Raw genomic sequence first — 27,331 nt, 5'->3', positions numbered from 1 at the left:
AGCGGCGAAGAAACTGCTATGTAGCGTAGCGACAAAGTGAAGCGGTGAAGCGAAGCGGTTAAAACTAAAACAAAATAAGCAAACAAAACGTTGCAAAATGAACTAGCGCAAATAGATGGCGCGAAGGAAAAAACCGACACTTACATTTGTTGCGGAGCTGGGTGAACCAAAGTTCACTGGAAAAAACTGACTGTCCTAAAGCGTAAAGTGGACGAACAAACTTTGAAGGTGGACTATCTGCTTTCGCGGTGAAGAGATATACTGCCCACTAAACGGCCAAACATTCTATAAAAACTGCCAAAACTTGTGAACAAAAATGTGAATAAATAACACTAAATTACTCAACTACAAATACCGCACGCACGAGATATTGACAAGAACATTCCTACACAAAATTACACAATAACCTTAATGACTACGCGTTTAGTTTCTACACCATTCCCTATCCAGCGGCATCCACATACCTGGATGATAGCAAATATATGGCAGTCCCCCCCCCCTCCCCCCCCTCACTTGGTGCATGACCCATTTACGTACAAGTTTAACTATCCTCAACCGCAATTGAAAGCTAAAACTCATAACCGAAAAAAAAAAAAAAAAAAAAAAAACCAAAATCCTATTTACTATATTTAGATTTTTGAAAGGTATCTGGTATCAGTTTTTTATCCCGGAAATTTAAGCTTTGCAATTTGTTCGTCTCTTATTGTTTATGGAAATATATAATTATTTTTATATCTTAATCTTTTTGCACTGATCAATTATGTTTAATTATCAGCTTGGTCATCAGAAGATTCGACGTGACAAGCCACAGGTCAGTGAAACCATGATTTTATGTAACAAAGAAGTTTGTCAGGCTTCTTTTATGCTCTGTTTTGAAAACTACTTTTTTGATTCATTTTTGATTCCATTTTTAACTTGTTTTATCTTTAACTAGGTGGGCTTCTCCTTTATTAAACTCAAGCATAATATGGAATGGTGTAAAGCCCAGCTGGCATAAATCCGAAAACCGTCATAACATTTCGGAAAATTACCTTTAGGACTGCTTTTGTTAATGCGCATACATTCTGTGCATCTTGAGATACCTTATTCTCACGCAAATTTGCTGTCATTTCAAAACCCAAAAATGTTTGTCTGGCAGCAGAAACAAAGAAATAATTGTCAAGTTTGTTATAAATTATCACCCCATTGCAATAAAACTGTCGATTAGTGCCTCTGGCCAGAGACAGAGTTGGCCGGTATGGATTGAAACTTGAAAAATGTTAGGCTAACGTTTCTCAAGTTCTCGCATTTTTTTTTTCCAAAATGCGCTGTAACAGATCACGAGTTGTTCCTTCAAGAATTGAGTTGATTTCTTTCTTCTCGTCATTCTAGAATTATTTGGCAGCTGATTGAAGGTAATTTCATCATTTTAAACAAAAGATACCAAAACCCCCATGATACTTCCCCTTTAATAGTTCGCGATTGCAAGAAAAATTATAGCAAAAGTGTACTAAATTTTGCGATTTTGTCAGTGTTTTATTTTATTATACCCTGAGCTGAGAGTGCTTGTCGTAAACAAGACAGCAAAGACTTTTTCAAGGGCAGATAGTTCATAGTTCAACCGATTCACCACAAGATACGGTTAACTTAGAACATTTGAAATTGTTATTCTTTTAGTATTTTTTGATATGGTATTAAATTTCGCGCAAAGAATAAGCTACTTTGGATTTTTATGGGTGGTGCCTACTAATACAGGGATATTTTTGAGGGGTTTAAAACTAGAAGGAGGACACGCGTAACCTTAAGCCGGGAAAATTAAGCGTCAACAATAGTAAATTCGATTTCTAAACAATTAATGTCAATACCTCGTCGTTTTCCCCACAGCTACTTTATTTATGCGCATTTTCAATAATTTAAAAACAGACAATTTTTTTGTGAAAAATCTTTCTGCTTATTAAAATAAAATTATAAAAAATGGCTACGTCCATAAGTCGTTTATGTTTTGCTACCTATCTATGTGAACAGATAGGGCGCTATTGAACTGAAGAAAATGTTTTTGATGTTAACTTGCTTTCAGACTTGCCTAATTCCACGCAAATGTACAAAACTTTCTACTGACTTTTTATTGCTACTTTTAAGTTAAGCAAAATAGAAATGAAAGAAAACGTTAAACCGAAACAGTTTCTGCTCAGGTTTTCTCCCAAGGCTCGAGGTGTTCTACTTCTGTGAGAAATCATCAAGGTTATTGGCTTAAAAATCCTTAAATGTAATCTGAACAAAAGCGTGGTCGTTTGACTAAGCGGACCTCTCTTAGTGGAACCCAATTTCGTTCTTGGCCGTTATTAAACCTTATTGACACATATCCTGAACGCAAAGTGCGAGTTACGGTGCCAGCTCGGTACCATCGTTCATGGCTTCGTCTGAAAACAGCTATGACTCGTGCATTGATTGAGAGGTCCTTCATTTCTGGAACTTGATCAATTATAAGCACGGGATCAGTCCTTCTGTAAATGCGTGTCTGGGCTCTGTTTATGGCCAAGGCAAAATTAACGTGAGTGGCAGTCAGCTTGGTGATGTAAGCTTGGTAGTAGCTTAACGAGTTGTCGTCCTCTCGCCCCCAAAACACCCAAAACAATGATCCAACTAGAATACAATCTAAACAAAAACAGTGCAAATGTGTTAGTCTAGTATTTAGCTGAAGGGATACCAAATGGCAAAAACAGTAATCAAATAAGAAATGATAGTTCTGTTAATGCAATAAACTTAACTAATCGATGACATCAATGACATCAATGAAATCAATGAATACTCAATGGGCAATTGATGGGTAATCAGTTGATTAGTCATTGGTTATTGCCCCTGATCAATGAGTTATCGATAAATAATCGATAGGCCAAAAAAACTTTCAGTCATCGATTAGTCATCGATATAATCTCGTGGCTACACAAACCGTACCAAATTGAAAATAAGGAAATAAGAACAATTTCATATTTACATTATAGATCAAAACAACGGCCTTAGAGACGGGAAACTTTTATCACGGCAGAAAACTTGCTTAAAATTTACACGTATATTTTCCAGACCTTGATATCCAGGAGAGTGACACAGACAGCTCGACCTTCTGAACATTTCCTTTTTGGTAATTTTACCGCTGACGTCCATCAAATCAATATGACGCACGCCGTTTCGTTTTACTCATAGATGGCTTATACTTAACAATTAGATTATGAGCTCTCGATTTCTATCGCGTGAGAGCTGATGAGGGCGCCCCCCGAATGAGCTATCATGCATAGAAATAATGAGCGAATAATCTAATTGTTTTCGCCAATCAGAAAACGGCATTCGTGATAGAACACTAGTAGATTTATACTAAATTGTAATAGGCTAGAGGCAACTCTTTAATTCCTATTAATTCAGTTACATTTCCGGTTTAACCTTGCATGTACAATTCCTCTTTGTTATCATTATCGTCGCGAACCATTCACGTAAAGATTTATAACAGGAAACTCAGTTACAATAATTACAAAAAAATGCCGGAAAATCGAAATAGATGTGCAGCGTCTGTGTTATCGATGAGTAATCGATGGGTAATCAATAGGTAATCGATGAGCAATCAATAGCATCAATGCATAATCGATGACATCGATGAGTAATCGATAGGACACAATTTTTTTTTCATCGACTAGTCATCGATTACCCATTGATCATCGCCAATAATCAATCACCCATTGATTATCCATCGATTACTCATTGATGTCATTGATCATCGATTAGTTACGTCTGGAATAAAGAGACAAGGCCAAAGCTAAACAGGATCCAACAGTGTTAGAATGGTAGACCATAATAACAGTGGACATTCTTCATCGAGTAGTTTCGGTTACACGACCCAGACATCAATTGGCCGAGCTAATATCAAGGTGAGCTACTGTTCTGGAAATATTTCAAATGCCTGAGATGATTTTTGAAACATTACCTACATGTTTTATTCTAATTCATGCATCTGAAATTTCTCCCTTATTAACATACACAGGCAACGAAAACTTAGATTTAAACACATAAAAACGAGGTGTAAGATTGTTAACAATGCAACAAACTCGAAAACTGGCCTTATTTCGATAAGTTTAAGACTTGAGTGAAATCTTTTCATAACCCTACGGATTAGGTAGATCCAGTGTAATGTAACGGGAGTTCGTTTCTAGCAATGATAATATTAATGTTCCAGTTGAATTTATTTAATTATCCACAGGAGAAACATTTGAAATTCATGTCTACTCTAGGCAGGTTGAACATTTGTTCCTCTTAGTAGTGGGTTGAATACATGACGATTCTTTAGAATCATGCACAACATGCATAACTGCAAAAGCCTTTCATAATATACAGTGTTAACAGACAACTCAGAAGCCAAGATTCGTAAGGTAGACTGAAGCAGGGCTTCTGTTGGAATATAGACATGCCATTTCCAAAAGTAATTTGCATTTAAAACAGCATGATGCATGATTCAAATCGGATATGCTCGCCTTTGGTCCTCTCTCGGAAATTAAAAAAAAGAGATCATTATGTTAAACAAGTAATATCCTTACAGTTACTTATTTTATTCAAGTGAAAATAAATCAACAACAATACTAGATGCTTTTACCAGGCTTTGGATCACAGCCGTATAATTCCACTCGTAAGCAGACATAAGGGTTGCCAGCATCAGGATAAATCCACACCACTCTGGTTACAAAGGGTTCTTTGAACGAGTATTTGACAATGGAAGAGGCGTCTTTGTTTCCCTCGATAATCTAAAAAAAAAAAAACACCACAAAGAAAGAAGTAAAACTACTATAAAATGTGCTCAAACTGACAAGTAAAAATAAATCAAGTAAAATTGATAGCATCTGACATGAGTGGAATCAAAGACTATGGCAACGAATGCGCCATTTCCGAGTTGCTTTGAACATCTTTATGAAGGCGAGGATTCGTACAAAGTTTTATAATGAAAATTAGTTTTCATTCATATGCAAAAAAAACCCCACTTATTTTCACATGAAAAGCTTCGCACTCAGTCCCGCTTTCGCAATATGTATCAAAGCAACTTGGAAATGGCCTGATTGACATTTAACTTTATAAAAAAGTTTACATTAATTCTGAGCGATTTTGAAAAAAAAATGATAAATTTTCACGCGAGAACGTTTTTATATTACAAGTATTACTATTTAAAAAAGCTGCTGCATTCAAAGAGAGTAGTCAAAACAAGCAAAAAAAGGGATCGATAAGAAATATTTCAAATAAACCTGTAGCAGAAAAGCTTAAAGGACAAAAGGAGATGGTAGGACTTGATTTTATTATGCTTGCGTTCTTACGTTGATATGTTTGACTGCAAAAACCAATGCGCTTCCGCCTATATCAAGGAAGAGTAATTTTACGTCAAAGTTCAATTCTGACCTTTTGTGATCCAGACTCACTGTAGACAGTCCGTATATTGCCAACATAGAAGACAACTTTGTATCTTTTCACCCATCTGCCGAGGCGTGTCCCTCCTTGTGTGCTTATTGCAGTTAGCTTGTAATGTTTACCGAGGTCGATTTGTAAGTATGTTCGCTCGGTTGTACACCAGGCAAACTGTCCATTAAGCCGTGCATAACGAGGCGAGCTAGACCCATCAGATGATGCGATCCTATGATCCAAGATTTTACGGTTCTCCATACCAAGTGATTCTCCACAATCTGAGACTAATAACAATGAAAAGCATCTTCCATGAAAGGGAGTTCAAGAACTATTAAAGCACAGAGGCTCTAACAAAAATCTCAAACCCGGAATATAATATCTTCCATCATCTTTGTTTGTTTTTCTTTTTCTTTTGGTGATGAAACTATAATAATTATAATAATAATAATAATAATAATAATAATAATAATAATAATAATAATAATACTATTTCCTCATAATTTATTTCTAAATTCTATGGGCCACAATGCAGATAGATAGATAGATAGATAGATAGATAGATAGATAGATAGATAGATAGATAGATAGATAGATAGATAGATAGACAACAACGGTAACGGTTAGGTCAATATGAATTCAAATAATGCACTTACAATAAACGGTTAACTATGACGAGATAGCGATAACGTGACAAGGTCAAATAGATTAAAGGCACGCGCGCGCGTGTAAATTAAGATTAGGTCACGGTCACTATTTCGTACCCCCTCTAGCACAGTTAATTTAAAATATTTAAGGCCACAGGCCTTAAAATGTCTGACTGTGGGAATATTCTTGTGACCGGTTTGAATATCCGAACGGTGTTGGTTTGCACGCAAACGTATACAGTTCCCTGTTTCTCCAACATATTGGAGAAAAAGGGAAACAAATTGGAGAAACTAGTGTACGCTCCTGAGGAAGGCCGCGACGGCCGAAACGTAGAGCAAATACAGCTAAAGACCTATATGAAGTTGGTTTCTTGACCTTTACAATTAGTTTATTTCAACAATTATTCAAGTCTCCACGATCGCTTCCAGTGATCCTTCATCTTAGGACTTTGTGGTTGGCATTGTTTGTTGACTTCTCTACAATTCAAGTAGATAGATAGATAGACAGACAGACAGATAGATAGATAGATAGATAGATAGATAGATAAATAGATAGATAGATAGATAGATAGATAGATAGATAGATAGATAGCTAGCTAGCTAGCTAGCTAGCTAGCTAGATAGATAGATAGACAGATGGTTTATTTAAAAATCATCTCGCAGCCTAAAGGCCTTATCACGTAATAATTTACAAGTATTAAAAATTAAATCTAATTACAGAAATAAAAGGAAATATTAAAAAATGTAAATAGAGTCGAACCTCCGCAAGCGACCGTCCATAATGTCAAGGATATGTGGCTGCTTACGGGAGGTGGTCGCTAACCAGAGGTCAGACCACAGGGTTATTTACGTGCGGTTATTGCGGACGCCAAACCCTTTTGCTTCTTTTGCCAGTACCTAACGAAACCTATAGTAATAACTTTTATTAGCTACAAGTATATGGTCCAAAATTATTCTAGGCAAAAAATCTTAGGGTCTATGAGTAGTTAGATGTTTGAGGGTATCAGCTCACTTTTCAAAAAATGATAAAAAATCCCATACGAAACCTTATAAATCCAATATTTTTCCTAAACCCTATTAACTCCACATTATCTCACCCCAATTACTGCATAAATTATCTGAAACCACAATTACTGATTTATCCACCATCTTGATTTTTGAATTCAACCCTAAACTCAAAAACCTAAATTTTTATCCTCGTTTATGAAAAACCTAAATTTAGGTTTTTCATAAATGACACCCAACTGACCCCAACTCACAAACAATCATCGATTAAATCCAACCAACTCATCAATCGCTGATTTGAATGATGAATACAATATTTTTGAACACCAATTCGGATATAATTAACCTGTAATGAAGAAAAAAATAACCATAAATAATTCAAATTTATGGTTGTTGTGTGACTGGATGACGTTACTGTCACGCGTGACGTTGTGTGACTTGTCACGAAAATGGACAAAACCCTAGACGTAGGGTGCTCGGTTGGCTGTTTACTTGCCTGGCCCCAGCCAGGTCTTTTCCCCGCCGCTGGACAAAGGCGGCTGTCCCTTCCCAGTTTACCTCTGGGACAGAGGTTGAGTTCGGGAAAGAACTCTGAGCACCCCGCTGTAAACCAGTAGGGCCTGAGCGGGCTCACCCTGGAGGTACCGTCTACTGGAAGACATCCCACACTACTCAGTAATTCACCATCTGCACAAGCCGTCAAACAGGTTTCAGTCAGGGGCCAACTGACACCACCCTAGGCTTCACCAAAGTTTGTGAACTAATGTAACAATGGCCTGATTACCTATATATTACACTCAGTTCTGAAATTTTTACACTTGTGGTGCTATTTTTCTGTATATTGCGTAATATTGCTTGATTTGGATTAACACGCATGCGCTTTCATGCAAGTACACGATGACACAACCCAAAGGGGACTGGACACTAGTTTGTTAATATACGTGTCGGCCATTTTGTCGCCATTTTGTGAAGAGCTTGTGTTTTGATGTTTATCGTTCATGTTTTGGGATATATTGGACATTTATTTCTCCACTTTCATCCTTGATTGGGATCCAAGAGTTGAAGGCATCATTGTATCCTTTCCACTTCACCAAAGCTTGTTTCTTCTTGTAATCTCTCCTGATGACTTTATCGATTCTGAATATCTCCTGATTAGCTTTCAATAATTCTGGTTCATAAAAGCTCCCTTTAATATGTTCATCGTTTAGATCTTTCAGTTTATAAGTGATTGGTGTAGTGTATTGAATTTTATCGATAATGAAGACCTCTTCTGTCCAGTTTTCTGTATAACCTCGATCAAACAGCTTTCTTTTATACTTTGATATTCTAACCTTATCACCAACTTTAAATTTTGCTTGGGATGACAATTGCTTCAAATTGCCATAAAGATTGAAGTAAACAGTTCCTTCATTCTTTTTCTTAGATGCTTCTGTCGGTGTCATTTTTATTGAACTGTGTTTAGTGTTATTATACTGCTTCAATATTTCAGGCAAAATATCCAGATACATTGTATTGCCTTGAGCAGTGAATCGTTTCCACATTTTATTTTTAATCGTCCGGTTCCACCTTTCCACCACTGATGACTTTTCTTCATTTTCAGTCGAATACAGTGTAATGTTATGTTTATTGAGCAAGTCTTTGAAATGTTTGTTGTAGAACTCTGAGCCTTTATCAGTCCATAGATACTTTGGTTTTCGACCCTCTTTGAATATGCTTTGAAATGCTTTAGTTATGGTCTCACCTTTTTTTTATCTTTTAATGGGACAATCCAACCGTATTTACTGAAAACATCTATAGTCATGAGAAGATACCTATTACGTTTATTCCATTTACTGAATTGTTGCATTTCAACAAGGTCAGCAGCCCATATTTCATCAATATTATTTACAATAACACGTCGCCGAGTAAAGTTACGCCTTATGGGTTTATGCAGCTCATTAGCTAATTTTTCTTGCCAGTTTTCCTCTTTACCCGACGGCTTTTGACGTTTTTTGGAACCCCAAGACCCAGTTTCTGTTTTGTATTTATTGCATTTCTTGCCAACCAATGTCCCCATTGTCGTTCGGAATATGGAAAAGCATCCAATGATTTAACCATCTTTTTATCAGCTTTGTTTTTACATTTTTTGTCATCTTTGCAGACTGAATAATCAACATCATGTTGCATGGCTATTGCATCTGTTTTGCCTGTTGGTTTATCATATATTTCCAATATTTGCCCTGTTTTGGGGTTATATTTTACTTGTTTTTCCAAATCATTGTATGGACCAGTGTATTTATGTCCGGGCAGTACCCAACCAGCTTTTGGGCGCGGTAATTTACCAATCATTTTGTGTATATCAACTGAACCACCGCTTAGGACAGCGGAACGACTTTTGGGTCGTCCTTTCATTCCTTTTTCATACTCACCCCAATTTGGTGGATGCCAACCAATTGCATCATAACTTGAGCATTTCGGTGTGTTATGATATTTGCTTCCAATTTTTACCATGCTTTCACATGGATAATCTTTGTATTTTTCTAATGTCTTTTTCCCAGCCTTGCCAGACCAAAATTGACTCGACAATATGCCAGTATCTGTGCTAAATGCACTTTTGGCAATGTCTCCAGATTTGTATCTATCAAAGACTTCCTTTGTTGATGGAATTAATGTTCCAACAACATCCATCGACTTCGATGCAACCTTACCTGGTGTACCGAGTTGTTCCAAAATTGTATTCAAATTACCACCATCAAGTTCTTTTCGGTCAGTTTTGTACCTTCTTTTTGGTCTTACTTTGGTTGATAATTTATCAAACATCTCTGATCCAGTCTTTTGAACAAAAGGAGTTGCTTTAGAGATAGCATAATCAATAGCTTTTTTCTGCAATTTAGGGTTTCTAAGTGCTTCAGACCCATAATATCGACCCATTTCAACTGCTTTCTTTCCCATCCATGGTAATGCATGTTGAATTAACATATCAGCACCAGTTGATGCTAAAGTATCCATTATGCCCGCCCCTTCCAACGGGCTATTTAGTTTCCCTGTTTTTTAACAAATTTGGTTTTACTTATACCACATTCAGCACATGTACAGAAGAACATGAGCCGACCATTTTTGGCTTGCTTGTAACCTGCAGGCTCAACACATTCAGTTTCTTTCTTTTGTTTAACACAATATGATTTGACCATTTTATATCACTATATTAGATTAATTATCATCAGAGTCAGACTCATAATCCGTCTCATAATCCTCTGACTCAGAATCTGTTACCAGTGTACACCATAAACATAATTTTCCTGAAAATTCTGTGTATTCATCACATTCTTCACAATATCTTATATCAACCATTATACAAATTAATTAGATAATTTTTTGAAATATTGGATTATAAAATTATGATTGACACTTTGATTGTTCATGTCAAAATGTGCATTGTGGATTGTTTTCAATATACTTGCACCCTTTTGTCTCTCAAATAAATAATACAAACACCAATAGCCACATAATACTGAATCTCTTTCCTGGATTTCATCACCTGAATACATTAATCGTTTGCCACTTGTTGACATGAATTGCATAATTTCTTTTGGCATAATTAACCCAAAACTATCAAAATATTCTACATATTTGTCTCCGTTTCGATACGCAACCCAATGTGTACCGGGTCCAATCTGTGAATCCAGGTTAATGATACCAACTTCATCTTTTTTCATGCTGTTTGGTAAATTATCTCTGCTGTAAATGCCTCTGAAGTGTTTTATTTTGAGTTTTTTGACCCAATCAATGAGTTCAAAGTTACTGAGTGGTTTATTTATGAATTTCACAGAATGTCTCCGATTAATGGAATCCCCTTGACTGGACTGTTAATGCCTAACAACAGACCTTTTCCTTTTTTGGTTTTTTTTTTCCCTTTACCATATTGATCCCATGTACCGAAAAATGGAGGCGGCCTATAATTAACTGGTAGGACCAAACCACCATCTTTTTTGGTTGTGTTTGGAACAAAAACTGGGACCGATCTTCTGGATCTACTTCTATCCACCTGCAAGCCTTTACCCATTAATGCAATCAAAACCATTGGAATGCCAATTGAAGCCAATAATGACCCCAAAAAACCTCCTGATTGTTCCTTAGTTGGTTTAATTACAATCTGTCCACCAGTATGTATTGCATTGACAATTTGCTTCTTTTGTGCTTCAGTGAGCCAATCTTTGTATTTTATTAATTGATCAATTTTATTTTGAGGAATGAGGAAACCACCAAATATTTTATTGACTCCCACATTTGCAAGTCCAGAAAGTGCTCCAGTAGCTAATGGTCCAACTGCTTTTGCTGCCATTGGTAGTAATTTTGTGCCAATTTTGAATAATGATGACCAAAGACTGCCTCCTTGTTGTACAGCTTTTCGTATCTGTGTTTTGCTTATTTTAATATCTGCTCCAGTTTTGTTTTGCGTTGCCTTTTTCAACCTATTTATTTGTGTATTGGTTAACATCAGCTGATCCGGTCCAGTTAATTCAGAATTTGATAATCTTATTGTTATTGCTGAATTGTTTTTTAATGCTTTTGCTAGTTTATCTTTTTGCCCAATTGATAGTGTTACTCCGTGTGAATGATAAATTGTCATATCTTTTATATAACTAACGTTACATTAAAAATTTATTCCATTTATCGAAACAATAGTTTGCCATCTTTTTGGATGAGCTCAGCGTCTTGTTCATATAATGTCAATGCATAAACTGAATATGCAGTTGCAGTTGTGCCAGATAATTCATAGTGGAATGTCAGCTTTGTGGTACCATCTTTGATATCCATTTTTTGTTTTGTTAAATCGAAATACAAGAATGGGAATAGTGTTTTGAAGTTATTGATATTCAACAAAGTCCCCTGACTGTATTCATTATTTGCATGCACATATTTGAGGACATCTCTGTAAACTCGAGTCAAATCAGCCTCTGGAGTGTAATGTACATCAGGATATTCATTGCCATTAGCCACAGATAAATGACAATTTAGCAATGTTCTGGGATCTGTTGATACACTAAATGTATTGTACAAAAATGGATTTACTGTTTGTGCAGCAAGATTTGCATCATTGATAATGAAAACAAACACATGTCTTGGCTTTGAAATCCCACTTGTTATCTGAAAATGGCCACTTCTTTGTGTTGAAGAATTACTTCTCTCAATATTTTCTCGCAAATAAACCCATTTATGTGGCTTCAAAAACTGACTCATATACAGTGATTGCCCCTCTGAATTGAAAGTTATTCTTGGTACAATCAACTCCATTCTGGTAATAATTACACGACAATCAGCCCCAGCTTGCCATATTAGAATAGTATCAGATTCAATCTGCAAATTTATTTCCAATCTTGTTGATGGCAATAACTCATCCATCAATGCTTCAAAGAATGAGTATCGATTCAATGGTATTTCTGTATTGACAACCACTGATAGACCCAAAAGTGCTTTTCTTGCAGCAAATCCTTTGTTGAACAAAGCTTGTGCAGGTCTCTCTTCAGCACTTCGGTTTGTATCCAGATAGAAAAACTCATTTGTTGCTGTCGATTGAGCATATCCTGGACTATATTCCAATAGATTCTTAATATTTACACAATGATTTGCATCATTACAATCATATACCATTTTACCATTCAATCTTACATCGAAATCATGTATAAGACTGTGTGAACCATTTACAATACCATTATGGTCTTCAGCTGCTATATTTCCATTTTGCATTGTTTGGACTTTAAAACCAACTGATATTCTTGCATTATACCAATCAAATGGTGTTACTTCTCCTGTGTTGTCAACAACAAAACGATAACCATCTTTCTTTTGTGACCTATTATTTCCTGGATTACCAGTATTCAATGGTGTCTCCAATTGAAAGAAGACATCTTCGTATCTCTCAATGTATTTTGGATTTCTGAATGATTTCATTTATACAGAGATGTTACATTATTTTCATTTTCTCCTTCTTTTGAGTTTTCCACCAGATATCATCTGATTGACTCTCTCAGCTATTTGAAAATCAGTCAGTGGCTGCTCCATTTTTGGTTGGCTCATTGTCCCTGATTTTGTTTTGGAAGGTTGTTTTTTGCTCAATAATTGAATTATTTTATCACCTGCTTTATTACCAGCAAACTCACCAGTTTTGGTGACTGCTTTTTCAGCTGCAGTTTTGGCTCCTTTTTTAGCTAATTCTTTTGCTGTTTTCCCGAAAAGTTTTGAACCAACTGATCTGAAAACATCCATAATTCCCTCTCCATGGATATGTTTGCTTACATAACGACCCAATTCTGGGTCAAAACGTGGTTTAAATTCACTTTGTCGTACCATATATTGATATATCATATTAAACTAGACCTGAGAATCAAGCTCATGAACCAGTCAATGCCATTCAAGTCAATTGGCCGACCCAAAGCGTCAGTCACTTTTATCCCCATTTCTGAAATAATTGATTTGGAAACTGGACTGAATAATGCTCTTTTTGGCTCAAAAGTAAATGGATAATTCCTTGTTAAATTGTCAGTGGGTATCATTATCAGTGTATTTGTGAATCGTCCATCACTGAGGCTATCAGTTATTATATCACAATTAATGTTCAAAACGTCAATATCATTGGTAATATTTGGCAATTTTGTCCCATGTTCAGTTTGGTTAATTAACTTTGGTTCAAATCCAATAAGCGCTCCAAAATCAGAGTTTCTAATATCAAGCTTCCATTGGTTGTCCAGCTCAATGACAACTCTATATGATGAAAGCACAAAATATAGATTGATGCCCTTGCTGGAAGATGGTTTATCTCCATTTTGAATTATTGATTGAGTGATATAATCATCAAGATCATCATATGAATACATTCCATCAACAAATGTGATTGTCTTCCATTTTGTACCATTATCTGGGCTGTATTTTATTGTATTATTGTTGTATCCTGCATTGACATTATGCCACGAGTACGTCATTGAAACTCGATCAACAGCTAGCTCATGTCTCATTGTTGTGTCAAGCTTCAATGGTGGATCAAATTTGATAATAAAGTCTTCAGGCCGACTTCGACCTATTTTTTGTCGGTAAACAGATGAAATTTGTATCGCTCTTTCTTGCATATATACTTCAGTTATATAATTAATTGTGTAACTGATTACGCGACCTAGCGAATTATATATTGTTGCAATAAATCAATGAGTTGTTTGTTGTTTATCAAGCCAAGTTGATTCAATTTATGGGCTATTTGTGAAAATTCCTCTTTGACTCCATTATTGCCAGCCAAAATGGATCCACCAAGCAATTCCATTCTGTCAATCAAATCATTAGCATCATTGAAATAAACAACACGAGAGCCCAATTTCTTGAATTTTTTGCTGGATTTATGGATTGGAATCTCACTGAGTTGGTTCAATTCATCAAATACCATTTTGGCAATATCACTGTATTTCTTCTTTGAATTAAATCTCTTGGTCAATAAATCGATTGTATCGAAATCAACCTTTTTGTCCATTACTTTGCGTTTATCTTTTGTTGCCACAAGTCTGAGTTGTCCCATTAATTTTGGAATATCGATCATGAGTCCACCATATTTCCCAGAAGATGATATTTTGTATGCATTTCTCTTTGGTTGCGTATAACCATAACCTTTTTTGATGGTTTTCATTCCTTCTGGGATTATTTTAATGCGCCCTCTGTATTTTTGTAATAATTTTATATCTTCATCTATTTTATCAATTTTGTCTTTATTCTTGGTCTTTCCTTGGCCCTTGGATAAAGGACCCTTCTTTATTCCAAGTTTTTTCAACATTTTGCCAATATTAGCATCATAATCCTTGATGTCAATATCTCCTTGCATAGAAGCTTGGAGAACAGAACTCGGAGGTGCAAGATCGTATTGAATCAATTTTTGGAACTCATCATCATCAAAACCAGCATCCAAATTTGACATTGCTGGTTGATAATCTACTGGTAACTTTGATTCTGGTAATTGTGGTTGTGGTTTTGTTTCTGGTTGATAAGTTAACATAGCAATGTCTTCCAAACCTGAAGTCAACGCTTTTTGGTTTTTCTCCAATTGTTCAATCAGTTTGTCTTGTTTTTCATCAATTGTTTGTTTTGTTTCCTCTTGAGCTTTAATAATTGGTTTGAAAGTTTCTGATAAACCTTGTTGTAAATCTTGTTTATCATGCTTGTACTCCTTCAATGTATCTCTAACTTGTTTGGTTATTGTTCCAGCCTTAATCTTGGCTTCAGATAGTTGTTTTAATCTCTGTAAATCCATTATATTATTAACTTATATTAACTTTTCTCAACTTATATAATGTATTGATATACATGGAAATCCCAAATTATGACAGACATGATAAAAACACTAATTTCAAAAGATTGTATGGTTACATGCCAAGTGACACGTTTCGGATGTTAATATGTGGTAATTCAGGATCTGGAAAGACAAATTTATTGTACCATATGCTGATGAAACCACTTTTGTATTATGATAGAATACATTTATATGCCAAAAATTTGGAGCAACAAAAATACAAGGATATGATTCAAACATTGACTGATATATCAAATAGTGTCGGGTATAATGTCCTTGTTTGTAGCAATGATGATATAATTCCAGTGGAGGAATTGAAGGATGATAATGCCCAGAAGATAGTAATATTTGATTACTTTATTTGTGAAAAAAACCAGAAGCCATTGATTGATTATTTCATTCGTGGCAGACACAAAAACTGCTCTGTTATTTATCTGAGCCAATCGTTCTACAAAACACCAAAAGATATTCGACTCAATTGCTCTCATTTCTGTGTCTATGACTTTCCTAGCAGCAATGAAAGAAGTCTGATATCTCGTGAGTTGGGAGTCGACAAGGATAAATACATTAAAGCAACAAACGAGCCATTTTCATTTCTATATGTTGATAAGCCCATGAAAAGAATTAACAGGAATTTTTATGGAACAATATAACCAAATGATATAAATGGGAATATTCAACGAACATAGTTCATCGTCTTCTTTCACAACGGGAGGATTCAGAACGGTTCCTCTTCAAGGAGCCGCTGGGCCTCAAGGAATAGGGTTTAAATTAACCCAAAATGGAAATTATGATATACAAAACAAAAAACTTGTTAATGTTAAACAAGGAGCTGATCCCAATGATGTTGTCACAAAGAGCCAAATACAATTGCTGGATAATGCTCCTGGTAATGTAGAAGCTGATAAAGCAGTAATTTATAGCGACACTGGCAGTGTTCATACCAATAGTATCTATCTACAAGACACGCCAGACGGGGCTGGTAGCTCCAATGATGTTCGATTATTGACTGAGCATCAGTCTTATGAAAACATTCATCTTAATATACCAGATTTGAAAAACTTTGATGGCCATGGTGGACGAGCTAAAAGTGAAATAATGGTTACATCAACAGAACAACATATTACTGGACGGAAAACATTTTTTGATATTAGTGTTTTAAAACCTGATAATAACGATCAAGCGGCGAATAAAAAATATGTCGATGATGAGATTAAAAAAATACCATCACCTGATTTATCTACATATTTGAAAAAAGATGGCACTGTTGAAATGACTGGAAATCTGGATATGGGTAATCAACAAATTACTAATCTTGGAGCCAATATACAAAATAAATATGATATCGTTAATTTAGGTTTCTGTGATACTAAATATTTACAAAAAGTCTCCAATAGTGACCTCGATATGGACAATCATAAAATCAAAGATATGGCTCAACCAACTGATGATAACGATGCTGTTAATAAACACTACGTTGATCATAACTTTCTCAACAGGTTAACACCCAATGCTCTTGGTGGTGAATTAGATATGAGAGGTCATAAAATAATCGTTCTTGGAAATCCTTCCAATCCCAATGATGCACATTAAAGCATATGTTGATACAGAAATAGCTAAAATACCATCTGTTGGAAGTGATTTGAGTGTATATTTGAAAAAAGATGGAAGTGTTGCAATGACTGGAAACCTTGATATGAATAATAAACAAATCAAAGATATGGCTCAACCAACTGATGATAATGATGCTACTACCAAAAAATATTTTGATGACAAATTGGAGCAAAGTTATCTTGTCAGCAGCCATAAAACAAATGAATTCAAATATCTTACAGATACCGATGAAAGCAGTTCAGAATATAATATCACAGTGAATGGAATAGCTGCTTTCAATCAATCCCCACATCAGAATAAAAAAGCTTATGATATCACATTGATTAGAGACAGTGGAAGTAATGATTACAGATCAAGGATAGGTTTCAATATTTATACTCTTGCTATTGGAACATACACAATTGTGTTTGAATTCTACCCACCAGAAATGACTAATATTCAATTATCATGTGATGCTTCTGAAGCATACATTCACAAAGCTGTACAGCGTGATTTCACTGCTTATAGCAAGCTATTGGTTCAATTCAATAACAACAGCAAACAAACTCCAAATTACATCTATTTGACGATGCATGGAACAGCTACAGCGACTCCAGTACAATGTCATCTGGTTGTTTATGGGGTGAAAGATTGGTCAGATAGCGTTTATCCAGGAGTGTATGATGGCTTGGACAATGTCATGTTTGAATATAAAAAATGGAGATATGCAGATGCAAGTCAATTTGGATATGAATAATAAGATTATTTCTGGTTTAATAAATCCGTTATATGATTCTGAAGCAACTTATTCAAAACGAAATACACTGGAACTATTGCCAGTGGTGTTTTTCACAATTTCAGTATTCCTGTCTCAGGAAATATTTATTTCAATTTGTATTCAGTTGTTTTGGTAAGCAATATTCAAGTTTCAAATGCACAAATATTGATTAGGGGGAAACTGCAAGGACAAACATCAAACACTGACACATATGACAGAATAGGAAACATAATCAATGGAAGTAATACGTTTAATATGCCCAAATCAAGGAAATTTGTCAGTATTGATTCTATGTCAATATTGGATAATATTGGAGCAGGAACTGCTGTTAATGGAACTTTTGAATTGAAAGTATTATACTCTGATTTTCTTGAAAGATATCATGCTGACAATAAAAGTTGGTTGTCAAATATTGAAACTTCAAGTGTTGTTAACGGCGACATAAAAAATGGCGTTTTTGAAAATGTACTTGGTTACAAATTTGGAACATTAGGCCCGGTTAAAATAAAAAATATTGTAATTAATACAAAAAATCAATACCAAGTTTCTTTTGTCGCCATTGCTAACAGTAAAACTTTATTTTCCCATTTAATACAATTTAATATGAAAATTGGGAGAAATTTTGTAACTACAAATACAACAATCAAACCCATGATAATTCAAATGGGGATTTTTTAAAGAATTCCAGGGTTTAATTCTCCAATTATAAAAAAAGAAGTCACAGGAACTTTTGAAATTTATTTATCAACACTATTAATATAATGCCATACATTGAAGATGAAAATGGAAACCATATTCTTGATGAAAATGGAAATAAAATTGAATTTACTGTCACTTATGAAAATTTACCAGATGGATTCAAATATAGAGAACCAATACATCTGAATGATGATGGTCATTTGGATACAGAAAACAGACATTTGGTGATAAAAGATGGAGTTAATTCAAATCATGCAATTTCACTCCAACAATTAATTAACAACAATGAGGACATCATCAAACCATATGTTGAAACACAAATACAACAAGCTCTGGCTCAGTTTAAAGCTCAACAAGCTCAGGAAGCTGTAACGTTTCTCAACAATCAAGTTGCAATGAGAATAGGAAGAAAAAGTGGTACAATACCAAAAACAAATTACACATGGATAAAATTATTGAGTAAAGATGACATTAAAGGAATCAATACATTGCAAGAGATAATTGTGACAAACACATATATCAGGAGAAATGACAGATATCATCATTCCAAATCCGATTTGGTGTCATCATCATTTGATCAATTGGAATTCTTCTTTGATGTGTCATTTGAAAACTATTATTGCTACTTCAACAATCATCCATCTGATTGGACAATGAAGTATTTTGTTGAATATATTAGGATACAATTACCTGACAATAATGATGAATAAAAATATTGTAATCAAATTGTATAATGAAAGAATTGTCAGAATTGCAAGAACACATTCGAACATCGATGATAGATTTTCACCGTAAATTGAGTCTTCCAATATTGCCCAGACAGGAATGCAAGATAAAAAGTATCGTAATATTCACATATTTGCATGAAAAATATTACAACACAGGTTTACCTGATGAAGTTTACAAAGAGTTAATTCATGATGGAATCGGATTAATTGGACCTGGAGATGGATGGTTAACAGCTATTCTCCATCGATTATTTGGTTGGCAACCATATATCAGGTCTCATGGAATATTACATGATGCTTATGGTCAATTTTACAACAAATATCATCATGACAAAGGATACATGTACACCATTAATGAGAAAAAAACATATCCTTGGATGAAAAAATGCATGTTTTTGGGTCAAATAACTGGTCTCTATTATTGCATCAAAAATAAGATAACCATATAATATATGCGAAACAATTCAAAACAAAAGAAGAAATTAGTAATTGATTTCAATCATATTTCAAATCGATTATCAAAAGAAGAAATTGATGAATTGAAAGCTTATTACATGTCATATCACAAAAAGATGTGGATGTACAAAAGTGCATACAAAAGATTAAAAAAATGGGAGTTTGCTGGTAATATTTCATCCATTGTGTTTGCAACTGGTGGTATTGCATCATCAATTGCAACCAGTGGAGCTTCATTATTGGCAATATCATCAGTTTCTGTCGTAATTCAAGCTTATATGAAACATAAAAATATTGAAATAAGGTTGTATCAATGCCAATATGCTTTTCAAACTTACGGACATTTTGTAAATGAAATAAAAGAAATAATGAGAAATGGACATTTTGATAGAGATGATTTGACAAACAAGCTTACTCAAAATGATGATTTCATTTTGGATAATTCGCCGATTGTCGATAAATGGGGTGACAAATATGATAAAAAATATCAGATATTCACTTATGTTTGATTAATAATGTGCATGATTTTGGGGCCAATAATATTCATAATTTTATCCCAATAAACATTGTATAATTTCATTGTTTTTTTGGATTTTGTCAACTCAATTTGGGAAGAATCAATTTTCATCAATTGCAATATTCTATGCAAAAGATATTTTAAACTGATTATTCTCTTTCGTTTGCCATTGATTTGTGGCAGTATTTTGTTTATTTCAACGAATATTTTATGAATTTTGAAATTGGTTGAACAACTGATTTCAACTTTGTTTTTCAAAATAATTTGATCTAATGTATGCGACAAATGGTATCTTCTATTATACACTGTTTTCTTGTATATTTTGAACAAATTGGCATGAAAATTGATGTATTCTGTTTTGAAATCTTCACCAACAACTTGTCCACAATAAACGCAAGTCAATTGACCAGAGATATCTCGAATGTTTTGATTTTCACAACAATATGGCATATTTGATGTTTTATTGGATGATTCTTTGTGATAGTTGCAAAAGAAGCAATAATCATAGCAATGCAGGGATTGACAGACAGATGAATCCACCTGCATGGAATCATCTTTGATGGGGATTGGCATGTGTCTGGCACCCATCGTACCATTCTTGTTATTTGTTTTATGGGGCATACACCCAACAAAACATTCAAAAATTGATGAAAAAATAGTCGAAAATTAATGAAAAATGAAAATTGAAAACCAAGTTTTAAACACAAAGTTTGAGGCACAAGTTTTGACACAAATTTTGTTTACAAACGAAAATGTCCATAAGCATATGAATCAAGACCATTCGGATGTAGATATCGTTTATCATCAAAACATGACAATGATGTTTTGTTGATGGTGTAACTACCAAGTTCATGATGGTTACTCCTGATTGTTTTCATTTGGTGGTACAATTGTTTTTCATTAAACAACACATCTTTGTAATCAGCATGATTGATTTCTTGTTTTATTACATTCTTTTTGATTCCTTTGGCTGTTTTGCCACCATTGTTGTTATCTTTGATGTATGAATACATCTTGGATCTCAATCCCACAAATTCAGTAATGGGTACACCAGCGGCTTCATCTTTGAATTTTCCAATAACTTTCTTGTTTGTGGAGTCATAAAATTGATGATTTGATGGATAATCCGAGTTATCAAACATTTCTTTTTTATTCCAAAAATCTTGATACACATCTTCGGCTTCAATTTCGTATGTCAAACTATCAGTATCAGTGAATAGTAATTTGGCTTTGTTACCATATTTTCTTTTGATAAAGTTGTAATGAAAGTCATACATGAGAGTCTTACTCAAATCAAGGATACACATACCAACGTATGCTGGTCGATTGAGAGTAAATGATTCCTTGATTTTGTGGACTGCAACCAAGTTTTCATTAAATATTTTGCTATTGATGAATGTTGGTTTGGAAGTCAGTTTCGATAATTGTTCCTCATTGGTAACTAATTTGATATCTTCCCGTTTTCTGATATTCTCCATAGTCTTACCAAACACTGAGTTATTCATCAGTTTGAAGGAAATCTTTCTCAAAAGCATTCTTTGCATTAGTTCTTTGACGAGTATTGAAATCAATATATGTCTTCAACCAGGGTGATTGGTCAAATGACAGAACACGGTGAATTTTAGTTAATTTGAGTCCCAATTCACGGTATAATTGTAAGTTTCTATAATGTAATACATATTTTGTTTTGTTTCCCAATGTTGGAATCAGCTTGCTGACTTGTCCACTTTTGATTCCAAATTTTTCTGCAATTCTTTGACAATAATCTGACAGCATATCTTGTGTCACTTTGATTTGTTCAGCGCCACATGGATAATCATTATGCAGGTCATGTAATTCATGAGGATATTCCAAATCAACTTCCAATAAATATCCAGTTTTGTTTTCTGCGTCAACTGTTTTCCAATTAATATTTTTTATTTGTTGTTTATTCAACCATTTAAAATTCCCAGTTGGAAGATATTGTGACATAGCCCAACCATAGAGATTGTTTGCATCCAAATACATGAGATATTTACTTGTTTCATTGGGATTCCAATTTTGCATGTATTTGTTGTTGGCTTTACCGTATCTATTGGCTATGTAACTGATTCCTCCACGAAGGCCCTTTTCAACAAATTGATACATATCAATATCCGTAATGAGTTCCAAATTGACTTCAGTCATTTTCAACATTGCATCCCAAGATAATCCCCGAGATGTAAAATAATGACATGGATCCAATCTATAATATTCTAAACATGTTTTCCTGAAATTTTCAAATACATCAGCCAGCAATAAAACATCAGATTTGAGATATAAATCATGGTATTCGCCCATATTTTTCAAATTAAAAGTATTCCAAACATTTTGTGCATGACTGTATTCTTCATCAGTAATATGTGTATTATTCATTTGACTGTAAAATTCATCTTTGGTTGGTAATTGAGTATCATTGAATTTATCAAAATTACTCATATAATCGTACGGATAAACTCCTTTTTGTTTCATTAATCTAAATTTCTCATCTTTGAAGACTTCATTAGTGTATTTGAAAGAATCTTCTGGTAGATTTTTTACAAGATTAGCCAATGATTGATTCATAAACTGAAGACTATCGATAAATACCAAATTATAACCCAACATGAAGGCCATGTATTTCTCCATATTATTTGGGATTACATTAATTTTGTGTTGTCTGGTTTCACCTTTTCTATCCACATAAGTATTGGTCTCAATAATTTTACCAATTTCTTGCATTATAAAATGACTATCATATCCTTTCAAATTATGAAATATTACAGGGATTTTGTCAGTTATTGTAAAATCCCTGTTACATTGATTATGGGCTGAGCCACGGAATTCGCCATTAATATGACAATGATCTCTGACACGTTTATCTGTTTTCTTGTATTTTTTACCACTAATATGACAAGATGTTGCTTTTTGGAATTTGTCTTCATCTTCTGGAGACATAACTAATGGTTTATTGAATTTGTATTTAATAGTTTGTCTGCAGTATTTGACTTCAGCAAGCATTGCCTCCATGAATTTGTAAACAGCTTTTTCTCCACGATAATATTTTATTGGTTTGGAATATTTGTCATCATAGCAGGAAACAACTTTGTATCCATAACCACAATCAGTGTGTTTTTGATAAGCTTCAGTAAAAGATTGTTGGTTAGATTGATTACAACCATGAATTGGTTCAGTAATTGCTTCAAAATCTGCATAAATCACGAATGGCGCTTGCATTTGTTTATTATAATTTGTGAATTCTATTTTGGAACCAACTTCGGGCATTTTGATTGATTGTTCACCATTGATTTCAATACATACTTCCTTGTGTTTCAAAAATATTTCTTCCTTGGAGAAACATTGAAGGCAATGCATACAAAAATGTTTCTTATTTTTATTTCTTGTTTTTCGATACATAAATCTATTAAAATTTTTAATAAGACAGTAATGTTTATTTTCATCATCTGAGATTAGCAATAGATTCATCACATTCTCAAACTTTTCTTTGGACACATAAATTGGATAAGTTTGTTTGTTTTCATAACCGAATACGTTGATGTTAATACTGTTTTGGGTTTCAATTTTGTTGTATTGTTTGACTGAAACAGGGAATTCAATTCCTTGGTAATCCAATTGTGGCATGAATGCTTTATCTGTTTTTTTGATTCTTTGTGGATCTTTAATTTGTGGATTTAAATGTCTAACGTGACACCATCGAAAGCATTCATTGTCTTTATTCTTGAGATTAATCAATCCACTTTTGTGATGTTGAAGTTCAGTTGGATGTTGAATATAAGAACTTCCAGTAAGAGGCTCATATTTGATAATATTGATGTAATGTCCATTGATTGATTTAATTATCCAAGCTGAACCTTCACTAATCCATTTGTGAATATTATTCATAATTTGTTCAACATTAACATCCAAAGATTCTTGAAAATCATTGGCATTAGTTATTGTTTTTGGTTTACTATTAAAATATCCAATTCTGGAGACAGTTTGGTTTCCTTTTTGTTGTTCAAAATAAATTGTCAAAGTTTCAATAAATTTAATTCCTTTCATTTGAGTTAATAATTGTTTCATAAAATGAGCAATAGCTAATCTGGTTGAACTCATTTGAATCAAAGGATCTGTTTCATTTTTAATTCCAACTTCATAAGATTTTGTATATCCCTTGAATGCTCTTGCAACTTCTGTGATTTGGGTTCTTTGTGTTGGAACTGGAGCCATTTTCTTCATCCTTGGTGCTGCTTTGGGTATTAATTGATTATCAAATGATACTTTTTTCACTCTGGGTGCAGCTTTGGGTTTATCAACAAATTGAATCGGAGGTGGAATTATGTTGTTTCTCGGCAAAGGTTGAGGTCCATCTCTAAATTGAACAGGTGGTTTGATGATTGTATTCTCATAATCTTTTACCATTTGTTTGACAGATTGCCTAGGCTTTGGAATTGGAACCATTTTCTTAGTTCGAGGCTTTGGAACCGGTTTTTGTTTAGCGATTAATAATTCAATTAACTGATTTTTCGTCAATTGAGATAAATTAGATTTATTCATATATGTATATGATATATTATTTTCAGAGGCTGCGTTTGGGATTTTGCTTAATGTCTGGCCACCCAATTGACCAGTCATTCCAGGATTAGCAGTTTGTGGACCACCTGGACGGATCCATTTTCGTGTTATTTTATTGTGGGACATGCCCTGTAAACTCAACGCATTGAATTCACAGGAAATATATACAAAAAATTACCAAAAATTCATATTCGGAAAATGTTCTCGCAATTGTTTTTTGTATGGAAATTGATTGTTTTTAATATAAGTCATCAATGTTTTATATTTTTTGTTAATTAACAATTTTTCTTCATCTGTTAATTCATCGTCTGATTCTTTCATTTTAATATCCAATTTCATTGATTCAATGGGTTTATCAGTTGTGATTTCAATTAATGTTTTATATTTATAAGCATGTTTAATATTTTCTGATTGAGTGACTAATTCAAGGTTGTTGATGCAATTGTTTTGTTTATTTGAGTCTTTGTGATTGATTTGCATTTTATCAGGAATATCACCGTTGTAACATTCAAAAACAAATCGATGAACATCAATAGATTTTCTTTGTAAACCGTTTTGACTCAATCTTTTTCTCATGTAACCAGTTGATTGTAAAGTTCCAATTGAACATCTATTGGTTTTTTTATTAAATATTTGACTATGTTTATTGGCTCCAAAGTTTGTATAAATATTATGATAATGAAAAACTTCACATTTTATTGAAACATTTTGTGGTGATTTAATTTTTTTACCTTTGCATTCATTTCCTTTGTATATCATATTTTGTTGTCTGGTAACAAGTTCCAGATTTTTAATTGAATTGTCTTGTTTGTTACAATTTATGTGATGTATTTGATAATCTTCTGGGATAATAACAGCTGTAGTCAAATATCCATTAAATTGTAAGTTCCCCTTTCTTGGTATTAATGTCTTTTTATTAATAATGTAACCATCTTTTGAACATCCATAATTTGAATAAATTGGATGACAATAATATGTTTTTTCATTATGAATAATAGTATTTGTTGTTGGGTTTGTCATAGTAGATTGAGAACCAACTGTGTCAACCACATCCAGATTTTGCGTTGATTGGGTACTGGATTGTTCCCTATTCTCTTGTTTCATATTTTGTGGCATCAAGGCCTTCAATTCCATTTAATTTTCATGAAATTGGAGGTCTCATATATTTTCTCTAATTTTTATTTTCTCACTTTTTTTCTCTTTTTTTAAATATACGAGTTTTGTCTTTAAACCACTTTGGTTTTCAAATTCATGTCAAAACTGTCTTCCAAAACCACATCATTCATAGTCAAATCAAAATGTTGATTAAATTAGCCTTGTATTCAACATCATTAATCCCTGTAAAGTGGAAAATCAGTGTCGTCCATATCGTGACACATTCTGTAATACATTTTATTGATTAACCTGTTTTCTGTGCGTGTAAACTCACAATCACTGTCTTCCATTGGTGGAAATTCCATTAATCTATTGACTGTTTGCAATTCTTCTTCAGAGTATGAGCTGTTAAAAAAGGCTTTTCTGGCTTTGTGCATGTGTTTCATATTTTCAGAGGCTGTTACCAATTGCAAATTTTCAATTGAATTGTTCTGGCGATTGGAATCAATGTGATTTACCTGTATTTTAGACGGAATATGTGTCTGATTTACGGCCTCATAGACGAATCGATGAGCGGGGCATGTATTGTTACGTCCCGGAGAAATTATATAATAGCCGTTCTCAGACAAATATCCTTTTCTTGGTTCCAATCTTTTTCGGTTGATTATGTAACCATCATCTGAGGCTCCGTAATTTTCAAATGTTGGATGAATAAAATATGTTTTATCATTGTGATCAAAGGTGTTACTCATTTTTCGAATATAAATAAGGTTACATAAAATTGAATAACCGGTTTAAACCGGTTTTGAAAAACCTAAATTTAGGTTTTTCATAAACGAGGATAAAAATTTAGGTTTTTGAGTTTAGGGTTGAATTCAAAAATCAAGATGGTGGATAAATCAGTAATTGTGGTTTCAGATAATTTATGCAGTAATTGGGGTGAGATAATGTGGAGTTAATAGGGTTTAGGAAAAATATTGGATTTATAAGGTTTCGTATGGGATTTTTTTATCATTTTTTGAAAAGTGAGCTGATACCCTCAAACATCTAACTACTTCTATGGTGATTATTGTTTGTACCTCACAAATTACTTCATATAGCGATTGAGACAATTTTATCGTGAAAGAAACTTGACTTTTAATACTCCATGTAGCGCGTTTAAATTTTCAGGGAACAAAACTTAGCAAAAAGACAAGAAAGACAAAAATAAGAGAGTTTTTTCCTACAACGGATTCATTTTGATTAAGCTTAGTTCAGTGTATTTCATACGCATGTGTATTTTATCAATTGTTTCAATGCTAAGCTATATCGGGAAACACTCCCGGTAGCTCCGACTGTGAAATTTACGGCGTCCGCTGTAATAATGTAGCCAATATGTTACAGCGGCACATTTTTCAACTTCCGTCCGTGAGAGATACAGAAGATTGTGTGTCAAGTGGTCACCTACGGGAGGTTAAAACCAATTGAAAATTTTAAACAATCATTTTTAAAAGTGGTCGCTTACGAGAGGTTCCATCTATAATGATTTGA

At 33.9% G+C, this 27,331-nt stretch overlaps 1 protein-coding gene across 1 annotated transcript in view; it reads right to left on the bottom strand.

The window, feature by feature from the left end:
* Nucleotides 1-2,229: 2,229 nt before the first annotated feature.
* LOC146483900 (complement receptor type 1-like) overlaps nucleotides 2,230-27,331 on the bottom strand; it is a 100,832-nt gene continuing 75,730 nt past the window's right edge. Inside the window, exons 41-43 of the mRNA XM_085105503.1 lie at nucleotides 5,407-5,687; nucleotides 4,616-4,763; nucleotides 2,230-2,634 (exon numbers count right to left, since the gene is read on the bottom strand). Of these exons, the coding sequence (XP_084961629.1) occupies nucleotides 2,240-2,634; nucleotides 4,616-4,763; nucleotides 5,407-5,687 (824 nt within the window). The 3' untranslated portion in view covers nucleotides 2,230-2,239. The remainder of the gene's footprint in view (nucleotides 2,635-4,615; nucleotides 4,764-5,406; nucleotides 5,688-27,331) is intronic.

This window comes from Pavona decussata, unplaced genomic scaffold (genome assembly GCF_977016875.1).
Source record: "Pavona decussata unplaced genomic scaffold, jaPavDecu1.1 SCAFFOLD_37, whole genome shotgun sequence".
Lineage (NCBI taxonomy): Eukaryota > Metazoa > Cnidaria > Anthozoa > Scleractinia > Agariciidae > Pavona > Pavona decussata.
This window is presented reverse-complemented; position numbering and strand designations above follow the sequence as displayed.